Source organism: Leptopilina heterotoma, unplaced genomic scaffold (assembly GCF_015476425.1).
Source record: "Leptopilina heterotoma isolate Lh14 unplaced genomic scaffold, ASM1547642v1 Lhet_31, whole genome shotgun sequence".
NCBI lineage: Eukaryota > Metazoa > Arthropoda > Insecta > Hymenoptera > Figitidae > Leptopilina > Leptopilina heterotoma.
Genome location: NW_025111011.1, coordinates 1139951 through 1153195, shown reverse-complemented (window position 1 = coordinate 1153195; position 13245 = coordinate 1139951). Strand labels below are relative to the sequence as shown.

At 23.3% G+C, this 13245-nt stretch overlaps 1 protein-coding gene across 1 annotated transcript in view; it reads right to left on the bottom strand.

Annotated features, from left to right (window-relative positions):
• Positions 1–13245, bottom strand: part of LOC122504655 (monocarboxylate transporter 10) — a 198626-nt gene that overhangs the window by 33391 nt on the left and 151990 nt on the right. The window contains exon 7 of the mRNA XM_043615850.1: positions 12097–12261. Coding sequence (XP_043471785.1) covers positions 12097–12261 — 165 coding nt within the window. The remainder of the gene's footprint in view (positions 1–12096; positions 12262–13245) is intronic.

Below are 13245 nucleotides of genomic sequence, written 5' to 3'. Positions count from 1 at the left end.
ACTCAAAAGTATTTTAAGTAGTAAAACTCAATATATGATTTTTTTCAACTAGAATTTCGTCTGCTGACAAGTATTTTAACTTTTTAAGTAGTAAAAGTCAATAAACGATCGAACAGAGTGAATTTAAATTCAGAAATTTCTCTCAAATTATTGCACGTTTGACTGAAATAATAATTTTCTGTTGCAACTTCTTCTTTGAAATTTCATCTTAAGTAGTTAAAGTCAAGGAACTTTCAAACCAATAAAAATTTTATAGTAGAATTTTTTCTGTGCGGTATTTTTAGTAGTAAAGATAAATATACAATCGGCCAAAGTTAATTTTGTCCAAAAAAGCATATTTTAAGTAGTGTAAATCAATATTCTGTCAGGCAAAGGAATTTTTACATTTTTTCCCTCCAAGGAGTATATCTCGAAATGTACTTTCACTGATAACATCAACAAACCAATCAAACAAATTTTAGATGAAAAAATTATTTTTCTAAACAAAAATTTCCTCTCAGAAGTATTTTGAGTAGTAAAAGTCAATGTATGATTTTTTCAATTAGATTTTTGTCTGCTGACAAGTATTTTAAGTAGTAAAAGTCAATGAACTTTCAAACCAATATATATTTTATACTACAATTTTGTCTGTGTGGAATTTTCAGTAGTAAAGATCAAGATACAATCAGCCAAAGTAAATTTTTGTCCAAAAAGCACATTTATAGTAGTGTAAATCAAGTAAACTTTAAAACAAAAATTTTTTTAAGGGAATATTTTTAAAGTAGTACAATATAATTTTTTTGGTCAGTCAAACTAAATTTTCAACATTCAACAACAATAACAAATATTGCACCAAATTTTTATAAATTCAATGAGTTTTAATTTTTATTTTCATTAATTTTTGTCTCGTATTTTAAGTAGTAAAAGTCAATAATCGATCGAATAGAGTGAATTTAAATTTTGTAATTTTACCCAAACTGTTATTTTAAGTAGTAAAAATTATTGCACGTTTGACTAAAATAATAATTTCCAGTTGCAATTTCCTGTTTGAAATTTCATTTTAAGTAGTTAAAGTCCATGAACTTCCAGACCAATAGAAATTTTACACTATAATTTTGTCTGTGCGGTATTTTCAGTAGTAAGGATCAATGTAAAATCTGACAAAGTTAATTTTTTTTCCAGAAAAGTACATTTTAAGTAGTGTAAATCAATATTCTATCAATCATACGGATGTTTTTATTTTTCCCCCCAAAGAGTATATTTTGAAATGTAGTTTCAATGTCAACATAAATAAAACAATCAAATAAATTTTTAAACAAGAATTATTTAAAAATAATATTTTCAAAGTAGTAAAAATCAGTGTTTGGTCAGACAAATTAAATTTTCCCCTTTCAACAACAATAACAAGTACGGCATATCCAATTCTAATAAAATCAGTGGGTGTTAATTTTTGTCTGGTAGTATAAGTAGTAAAAGTCAATTTATAGTCAGACAGAAAAAAACTTTAATTTAAATAGCCGATTGCTCCTCTATTATTTTTAACTTACTATAATCAAATAATTTTTATTGAAAATAAAGAAATTGTAGTTATTTGAATCAATTATTTCAATATTCCATCATTCAAAGTAAATTTGAATTCAATTTAAATGCAGGAACGTGTATTTTAAGTGTATTTTTGATGAAAAAATTATTTTTCGAAACTAAAATTTCCTCAGAAGTATTTTATGTAGTAAAAGTCAATTTATGATTTTTCAACTAGAATTTCGTTGGCTGACAAGTATTTTCTTAATTTTTTAAGTAGTAAAAGTCAATCAATGATCCAAAAGAGAGAATTTAAATGCAGTAATTTTACTCAAAGTTTTAAGTAGTAAAATTATTGGCCGTTTGAGTAAAATAATTTTTAGTTGCAATTTCTTATTTGAAATTTTATCTTGAGTAGTAAAGGTCAATGAACTTTCAGACCAATAGAATCTTGTCTTTTGGCCTGATTATATAAATTGATTTACACCACACTTAAAAAAACACATTTTTTTTGCTTTTGAAATTGAAAAAATAAAATTCACTGTGTCTGATCGGATATTGACTTGTACTACTTAAAATACTCCTCTCACAGGACATTGAACTTGAAAACTGTCGGAAAATTCTCAGGGGAGCAGTTTTTCCTTCAATTTCATTTGAAGCGTATATATTTCTCTCTCTTTCTCTTTTCCTTTAAATGTGTGTGTGTGTCTGAATTGTATGTTTGTTTTGGGCCAGGGAGCACAAGGTTGACGAATAAACTTGGCACTCGCTTAAAGTGTGGGCGCGACAGGGCTGTGAAACACATACAAACAAACACTCAACTCACACAGTGTCGATTATTTGCTAACGTTTGTTAGCCAACTTTCGAGAGAGTACCATCACGATTCACAAATTAAGTATATGCCAACCTGTGTCAACAAATTAGGTAAATAAATAAATAATCATGAAGAATTTTCTTTTTTTTTATAATAAGAATATCGTTTATAAATAAATATAAACAATTTAAGTAAATAAATTAATAAAAAAATAAATTCTTATTTTAAGCCCACTTAAAAATAATATTAAATATTAATAATAATAATAATAATAATAATAATAATAATAATAATAATAATAATAATAATAATAATAATAATAAATAATATTATTAATAATAAATTAATATTAATATTAATATTAATATTAATATTATTTATTATTATTAATATTATTAATAATTAATAATATTATTATTAATTATTTTCTGTATTTTTTTTTGTCTCAATTTGATATCCTTAGAAAAACAGTGTTAATCATTTACATTATAGGAATCATTTTTGTCTAAATCTAAACCTTGAGATTAAAAATCTTGAGAATAAATTTTAATTCCAAAAGTTGACTTCATCTATGGTTGTAAGGAAAAAATTTTTCTTCATAGTATTTTTTCTAATGTGATAATCTAAAATTGAGTAGCGTAATTTTTCAAATGGAAATTAATTACTGTACTTGAGGTTTATTACAAATCTGGTTGATAGAGTTTCTACTTTGTTCAATGTTTGTTCTAAATACCGCATTTACACAAAAGCAAAGACATTCGTTTGCTTCCAAACCCCGACGTTTAATTAAATCAAATTTCCCGTCTTTGTACTAAAATACAAATTTGCTTTCAACATTCCCTATATATACTTACGTATACAATGCATGCTACTATTCAAGAAAGTACTTTCAAGTGCAATGTAATTATCTCCTTAATTCTCGACAAATTTAAAACAAAAAAATTTACGCATCTATTTAAATTTATTAACTGTTTTTTCCACGTACATTTTTTTTTTGGTGAAATACATATTTCAATAATAAAAAGAAAATAAGTTTTATTCGTTACAAAATAATTGTTGAATACCTATTTAAAAAAATGTATATTTACTTGAAACTTACAATATTATTAACTATTTCTTTTTTTTATATATTTCTTATTTTCGTATTTTTTGTACTTTTCGTATTTTTTTATTTTTCGTATTTCTGTATTTTCGTACTTTGTAGTTTTTGTATTTTTATATAAATGAAAATATAAAATAAATAAAGTGATTACTATAAAAGGAAGAAATTTAATACAAAAAATACGAAAACTATGGAAATTATACAAAAATATTCAAAACTGCAAAAAATAGAAAAAATACTCAAAACGCAAAAATAAAATATACAAAAATAAGAAAAATACAAAAATTACAAAAAATATAAAACAAGAAAAAACAAAAGTACGAAAAATACAAAAAATACGCAAAAAATAAAAAGTACGAAAGATAAAAAAAGTTAGAAAATAAAAAAAATACAGAACGTAAAAAAACAAGTAAAATACTTTTTTTTTATAAAATTATGCTAAGTATTTTCATTCTATCGGCAAATATATTAATTAAAAGAACAAAAGAAAAAGAGAAATAAAAATAAAATCAACAAACGCATTAAAGTTTTGAATACAACTTTCCGGTTTATAGGTATAAAAACTTTTGGGAAATTGTAATTATCAAAACTAAATTAATGATTGTTTTCATGCAATGCAAGTAGGAAGTTACATTTCATATTGCTCTCTTCATTGTTCCGGATATCATCCTCTCAAAGTGACCTATAATTCCAGAGATCGCTGTTATAGAAGAGCTACATCAACAGCTTGGGAAACTAATAATCCCCTCAAATTGCTAATACACCTTCAAGTGTATACTCAACTGTCTCAAATAGAAATCAAAGATACATTCATCCTATACACACATATATATTGAAGGAAATATTTTTTTCCCCATATTTATAAAAATTATTTATTTATTATTTTTAAAAATTTTTATTTTCTTTCTTGAAAACAAATTCTTGTTTGAAAATTTATTTGATTGTTTGATTTATGTTGACGCATTAAAAGTAGATTTTAAAATATACTTCTTTTGGAGGGTAAAAAAGTAAAAATCAGTTTGCCTGACAGAATATTGATTTGTACTACTTAAAATGTACTTTTATGGGGTAAAATTAACTTTGGCGTATTGTACATTGATCTTTATTACTAAAAATTCCAAAGAAAAAAAATTCTATAGTCCCAGAAAAAGTTCTATAGAATTTCACTATAGAATCATTCTTTATCAAAATCCATTTATTTACAATATTCAATTTTAGAAATTTCAATTGTTCGTAAATTCTTCAATTAAATATACATTAGAAAATAAAAAGTTCAAATAATATAAAAAAAATTCAATTACACTTTTTCAAAAATATTAATATTTCAAAATTCAATTATTTTTAAACATTCACGATACACTGCTTTTAATATTCAATTATTATGTCTAAAATTATAATTAACTCATTTTTAAATAAATTTTTATTAGAAATTTCTACTAGAATTCAATTATTTAAATACAAAAAATAATTTATTGAGTATTTGAATGTTTCTTAAAATTCAATTCTCATAAAGAATTTTATCAATATATTTTTAAATAATTGAATTCCTAAGAAAAATACATTTTATTATTTTTGAACATAATTAAATTTTTGCGATGGATTTTATTACTTCTAAAAACAATTGAATTTCTGCCATAATTTGTAACTTCTCCAAAATTGAATTTTTTTAGTGTTAATTGAAATTTTTCTATAAATCCATTACTTTTTAATAATTTTTAAAATTGTTTTTCGAGAATTTTCAAATTCATTTGTTTTTAAGTGAAATTCATTTTTAATTCAATTTTTATTAGGAAATTCTACTAGAATATTCAATTTTTATTTGAATACAAAAAAAAAATTTATTGAATATTTGAATTTTTCTTAAAATTGAATTCTCATGAAGAATTTTATCAACAAATTTTTAAATAATTAAATTCGTTTGACAAATTTTAATGAATTTTTTAATAATAATTACATTTATCGAGGAATTTGATTAAAATTTGATTAAAAATAATTAAAATCCCACGATGAGTTTTACTATTTATGAAAATAATTGAAATGCTGAAAAGTATTTTAGTATTTAGAAAAATAATTGAATCCCTGTAAAAATTTTATTATTTAGAAAAATAATTGAATTATATTGCGAAGAGATTTATAAAAAATTTGTAAATGTTGTTTATTATAGAATTGGATGCCAAACATTGATTTAGTATAAAATTTTTATTGGTTTAAAGTTCATTGACTTTTACTACTTAAAATATTTCTTAGACGAAATTTATATAAATAAATACTGATTTAAAATTTCACTATATTTTTACTATACAAAATTAACTATTTCTTATTACTAATAACTAATAAGAAATACTTTAATAAGAAATAGTGATAACTGATAAAAAATAGTTAATTAATAAAAAAACGTCAACTGATAAAAAATAAAAATAAATAATAAGTAAAAAATAGAAATAATTATTAATAATTATTCTCAGTTGGGAATTTTAAAAATGATAAAATTGTCAGCTTCTGATAATTTACATAAGAAACTAAAAAGAATAGTTTTTTTTTGTTTTTCAACCTAAATGGTCAGACGCCTTTTTTGTATTTAACTATTTCACTTTCCCTTGAGGAATTATTTTTTTAAAAAGAGAAATATTCCTGATAACGCAACCTCATTATTTATATATATAATAAAACAATACTATTTCTCTAGAGGCAAAACGACCGCTTCTCTTCAAAATAAATTCATTCTTTGAATATAAATTAAAGAAAATATTTTTTATATTTTATATTATTTTTATAACCATTAAAATGAAATAATAAAAGAAATAATAATAATAAAAATAATAATAATAATCAATCTTATAATTTATAATAAGTGAATTTTTTTGAATTTCGAATCTGAAATTATTAAAAAATTTAAGTTTATATTTGAAGATAAAAAATATTGTAATTTGAATAGCAGTAATAAATGGAATAGTAGTAATATAAACAATAATTATACAATTGTTGATGAAAATAAATTTTCAATCGCCTTTTCTATTGACAAAAGTAAATTTGTTTGTTGCTTTTGAAATATTACTATATTGTTAATGTAATGAATGTTTAATTGGAAGGTGTATAATTGGCTCGAGTCCTTTAATTATCTTTTGATTGATTCTTTTATCTCAGTTGAGTGCGGATATTATTATATAAACATGTATGCATATACATATCGAAATAGACCTACAAATTATCAGCACATACTCGAAATGGTGTTCATTAGTTTATGTACCCAAACTGCTCAACTTGATGTGCAATCAGAGAGATATGGTCTCTTCACAATCAAGATCGGGTACAATTAACTTAGAGAATATACCCCGATAGTGTTAACTTGTAATAGAATATAATCATTGACTTTGTCCAATCACATATATCTTATTTAATTTTAAAATTTTATTTCAAATTTTTATTTTACAAATCAAAAATAATTACTGGTTAAATTTAACTGTCTTCAATATCTTTATAAATTAAATTTGATTTCTTATTAATTAAAACTATAATAAAAATTAAAAAAATTTATATATATTAAAAATAGGTTTTTGTCCGATCTTACGCTGATTCGTACTACTTTTAACAGTAAAAAATAGTAATAAAATTACTGCATTGACTCGTACTACTTAAAATATTCTTTGAAAAAAAATGCGATGTAAATTTCTATTGGTCGCAAAGTCCATTGACTTTTACTACTTAAAATAAAATTTCAAAAAAGAAGTTGCAACAGAAAATTATTATTTCAGTCAAACGTGCAATAATTTGTACTACTTAAAACTTTGAGAGAAATTTCTGAATTTAAATTCACTCTGTTTGATCGTTTATTGACTTTTACTACTTAAAAAGTTAAAATACTTGTCAGCAGACGAAATTCTAGTTGAAACAATCATATATTGAGTTTTACTACTTAAAATACTTTTGAGAGGAAATTTTAGTTTAGAAAAAAAATTTTTTCATCTAAAATACTCTTTTGTCTATCGATACATTTATTTTCACTATACACTTAAAATACACCTTTATGCCCTGAAATTGAATTAAAATTCACTTAGGCTGATGGAATATTGACTTGTACTACTTAAAATACCTCTTGGGAGAGATGCTGCTTATAAACAAACTTTGTCTGATTCGACATTGACTTGTACTACTCAAAGACAACATTTTTAAAAAGTTGCCGACTAAAATTCACTTTTTCCGATCGCGACAAAAATATTAAATAATTGTAACAATTTCTACTTATTTTGAAGAGTCTGAAAATTTTTTTAGACTTAAAACCACCCAGTGAGAAATTGCCAATAGACTTTAGTCGGTCCAATATCGGTCCAATATTGGTTGTTGTGCTGGGCGCCGATTGACTCCCAATATTGGACCAATATGGGCTGATGCTTGGGATGTAACGGGATTGCCAAGCATCGGTTGTTAATATTGGTCCAATATTGGCCTAATATTGGCAACCAAGAGAAAAAATTTTTTTAAATAAATTTTTTTAATTAAATAATAATAATAATAAAAAATTAATGTTTATAATTTTTTTGTTTAAGATATTTATTTGTTTAATTATTTATTTTTAATAATTCATGTAAATAATAAATAATTTATTATTTATAAATTATAATTATTTAAAAATGCAGCAGCTATTAGAAAATAGCATTCTGCAAAAAAATTCTATCATTGAAAAATCAATGATAGGCGAGAGAAATCCGCGTCTTTAAATAGATTCGCAGATGATAGACAAGAGATATCCGCGTCATTAAACGGATTCGCAGATATACTCTGGTCTCGCGACGAATCTCTCGATACTTATATACACTGGAGTCGCCGTGTCAGTTGCGAGAACGGTTACAGCGTCCCTCTTGCGGCAGAGATAAGAATTGTCACGTAAACTGCGGGTATAATAAGGCGGTCGGTAAAGCGATTTAGCAGTTTACGTGACAATTCTTATCTCCGCCGAAAGAGGGACGCTGTAACCGTTCTCGCAACTGACACGGCGACTCCAGTGTATATAAGTATCGAGAAATTCGTCGCGAGACCAGAGTATATCTGCGAATCCGTTTAATGACGCGGATATCTCTTGTCTATCATCTGCGAATCTATTTAAAGATGCGGATTTCTCTCGCCTATCATTGATTTTTCAATGATAGAATTTTTTTGCAGAATGCTATTTTCTAATAGCTGCTGCATTTTTAAATTATTATAATTTATAAATAATAAATTATTTATTATTTACATGAATTATTAAAAATAAATAATTAAACAAATAAAATATATTAAACAAAAAAATTATAAACATTAATTTTTTATTATTATTATTTAATTAAAAAAATTTTTTCTCTTGGTTGCCAATATTCGGCCAATATTGGACCAATATTAACAACCGATGCTTGGCGATCCCGTTACATCCCAAGCATCAGCCCATATTGGTCCAATATTGGGAGCCTTTATTGGTGGACCGATGATCGGTCTCTTGGCTCCCAATATTGGACCGATATTGGACCGGTGAGAAATTTCTCACTGGGCACGTTGTCTGATAATAAATTGATTTCAAGATTGTCACGTTTTTGCTCTTTTCAAATTCCCTGACTTTTCCAGGTTTTCCAGATTGAAAAACGGAATTTTTTCAGGTTTTTAAAACGAAAATTATTCGAAAACATCAATAACTTCATTTTTAAATAAATATTTAATCATTATTTTTTTAATAAAAATTAAGATATAATTTAAAATTCAATAACATAAAAATATTATTATAAAACATGAAGAAGGCGATCACTCCGAGTCGAAGACTCGGAGTGATCGCTTTCTTCATGTTTTATAATAATTAAAACCTACTACTTTGTTACTGAAACTTCTTTAAAAATTATTTTCATCATTAGGATTATTCATACCTTGAATTTTCAACTAAAATTCTTCTTTAAGTCAATTTTTTAAAAATAATTTTTGAAAAAGTTCTTTGTGAATTTTTAAACTCTTTTGTTTACAATTTAATTTTACGAAATTTCAATTGTTCTGACATTCTTCAATTAAATATATTAGAAATTTAAAACTTCAAAAAATAATTACAAAAAAGTCCATTAAACTTATTGAGAAAAATTAATTCTTTAGAATTCTTAATTAAAAGTATGAAAAGTTCAAATTTTCAAAGATTTTAATTTGAAATTCATTTTTAAATCAATATTCATCATTAGGAAATTCTACGAGAATTCATTAATTTAATTACAAAAATAAATATTTTATTAAAAAATTGAATGTTTCTTAAAATTGAATTTTCATAAAGAATTTTATTTAAAAATTTTTAAATAATTGAATTCTCTTGACAAATTTTAATAAAATTTTTAAGAATAATTGCATTTTTCGAGAAATTTGATGAAAATTGTATTAAAAATAATTGAAATTCTGACAAGAATTTTATTGAAAGTTTTGAAAATAATTGAATTTCGGAGAAAAATTTTGATTATTTATAAAGATAATTAAAAATTTTGACGAGAATTTTCGTAAATTTTTAAACATATAATTTGATTTTTGCATAGAATTTTATTAAAATTATTTTGAAAAAAATTGAATAGTTACGTAAAAAATTGCATTAAAAGTTTTGAAAATAATTTTATTCTTTAAAGAAATTTAATTAAAAATTTATTGGAAATAGTAACTAAATTCTAATAAATAAATTGTAGCAAAATTTATTAAAATAATTAAATTTCTTTGATAAATTTTAATAAAATTTTTAAGAATTATAACTTTTTTTGAGGAATTACATTAAAATTGTATTAAAAATAATTGAAATTCAGCATTGAGTTTTATCATTTAAGAAAATAATTGAATCCCTGCAAAAAATGTTATTATTCATGAAAGTAATTAAATAATATATGAAAATAATTTGCAAATAATATTGAATTCCTGTGAAATTTCTATTATTCATGAAAATAATTAAATGTTTGCGTAGAATTTTATTAAATTTTTTTTAACTAATTAAATTCTTTTAGGAATTTTTATTGAAGTAGTAGATATTAAAAATCAATAAATTGAGGAAAGTTTTTGAAAATAATTAAAATTTTGCCAAGAATTTTATTAAAATTTTTAAAAATAATTGAATTTTTGAGAAGAATTTTACTACTTTTGAAAATAATTGAATTTCTGCAATAATTTGTAATTGTTTCAAAATTCAATTTGTTTTAGTGTATTTAACTGAAATTCTTCTATAAATCCATTATTTTTAATAAAACTAGTTAAATATATATTAAAAAATTTAACTAATTTCAGAAGAATTTTAGTTTCTAAAATATTTTTTTTAAATATTAGTTTTTTTATATTTCTAATTAAATTAATTTAAAATGGAAATTGTACAAAATCTTTTAAAGTTGATCTACTTGTAAAAATTGTCAACGCAATTCTTTTAAAATTGAATTAATTTTGAAATATTTAAGTGAAATTAGAATTCAAGAATAAACACAATAACTTTAGAAAACAACAATTTTCCAGGATTTCGATCAAAATTCCCCGACTTTTCCAGGTTTTTTCAAAGTTTATAAAATTCCCTGACAATCCCAGGTTTTCCAGGTTTCCAGTTTGCTTAGCAACCCTGGATATTCACTACTTAATTGTTTGGAGAATTTATTAATTAATTTGTTTATTTTTAAAATACTTTTTTGCCTGATGAGAAATTGATTTGCACTACTTAAACTACACGTTCCTTGATTGAAATCGAATTAAAGTTCACTCTGGTTCATTTGCAATTGACTCTTTCTTAAAATACTCCTCAGGCGAAATTCTACTTAAGAATAAACTTTGCCTAATCGGCCATTGAGTTGTACTACTTAAAATACCCTTTGCAACAAGTTAAGTGATTAAAATTTGCGTTTCCTTTGATCGAGCTGATTACAATTATTTTTACTTCTTAATGTATAGTAGTTTCGAAAAATAATAAAATATTTTTTAATTTAAAATCCTCTTTTTGAAAAAAATTATTTTTAGCATTTTTTTTCTAAAGTTGAAAAATATTTTTTTTTTTTGCCCAACGAGAGATTGACTTGTACTACTTAAAATGCCTCTCATTAGAGATGCTACTTAAAAATAAACTTTGTCTGATTGTATATTGACTTGTACTACTTAAAAAACACTTTTTCGTCAATTTACATTAGTACAAACAAATTTACAAATATTGTAAACATTACAGTCAATAATGTAATTTTTACAATGAATATTGTAAACACTACAATTAATAAAGTAAAATTTAAAATTAATATCGTTAACACTACCACTATTACAGTTGTTTAGGAAATCAAATTGAGACAATAAACGAATGAAAAATGTTGCGAAGCAACGTTTTGATTCCTTTCTTGTCTCAATTTGATATCCTTAGAAAAAGTGTAATCGTAAATATTATTATTATTCTAAAATACAAAAATAAAAATTAATAATTTTGAATCTAAAAAGAAATCACAAGTCGAATCGTAAATTTCTCCAATTCAAGTGAATTTCCAAAAGAAAAAAAATATTTATATAAAAAGATGAATTATCACTATAATTGCATTGGTATCTCCTTGTAATAATTAAAATTTCGTGTTTATATAGTATTTTTTCGTTTTTGCTTCATGAAAATGAAATTGGGTGTTTTAATTAAGTATAAAACATTTTTATTGAATGAAGTAGATGAGATGCAGGCAGTAATAAGTAATAACTCACCCAACAGCCTCCTGGTAGAAAACACTGAAGAGCACTATCCCCACGCCCGTTCCAGCTTGCACAATCATTTCAACAAACTCGAGCCGCTTCCTGAAGTAATGACCCAGCACTAGACCCGCTGTTTCCTTTACCAATCCGGCTCCCGCTCCCAACACAAGACCATAGCTGTTGCATTGCCAAAAAAAAAGAAAACAAAAGAAAAACAATCCAATGAGTTCGTACTATACAAGAACATTTTTTTCAAATCAATTATTTCGCCTCTTCTACTTAAACGAAAACAAATTTTGCAATTTCTCCGTAAACTATGAACTTTGAACTTTGCATTCCAAGAATACAGGAAAATTAATAATTATCAAAAAAAAAAATTTTCATCTATTTTTATTATTTTTTTCAATCTTCTTTTTTCATATTTGCTTCAAATACTGAAATAAATAAAAATACTGAAATTAATGGTTCAAAAACTCAAATACAATTTATTTGATTTAAATAAAATCTATTTGCTCTAAATTTTAATCAGTAGAAATATTAACTTGAATTAGTAATTGATTTTTTGCTTTTGAATTCGTAAATTTTGTTAATAAATAGTCACTTCTACTAATTTTTTTTAGTAAAAACTAATTCAATAATTATTATGTATCAAAGACTTTTTGTTTTTGAATTAGCAAATTTTACTAATAAATAGTATTTTTTTTACTAATCTAGTAAAATTTACTAATTCAAAAGCAAAAAGTCAGTAACTAATTCAAATTAGTAAACATTTTTACTAATTCAATTTGAAAGAGTAAATTCAAGTAAATATTTATTACATATTTATGTTATATTGTAATACAAATTATTTATTAAGCTTTTTGAATTTAAATTAATAATTAATGCTGTGTTTAAAATAAAAAAAAAAAATTAATAGTATTTTCCCATTTATATGTAAACAAATAAATAATATTTATTTGCAATAATAACTCTTCGAAAAATTCAATTATTTTCAATACTTTGTGACTTAATTTTCCAAGTTTTAAAGAAAACTTTTTTTTTTGTAGAATATTTCTAAAGAATTTTGCACAACTGAAAATTTTTCAAAACTTGAATTATTTGTTAAAATAAATATTTGTTTATTATTTTTTTTTCTAATGCAATTTGAAAATCTCAGTTTCA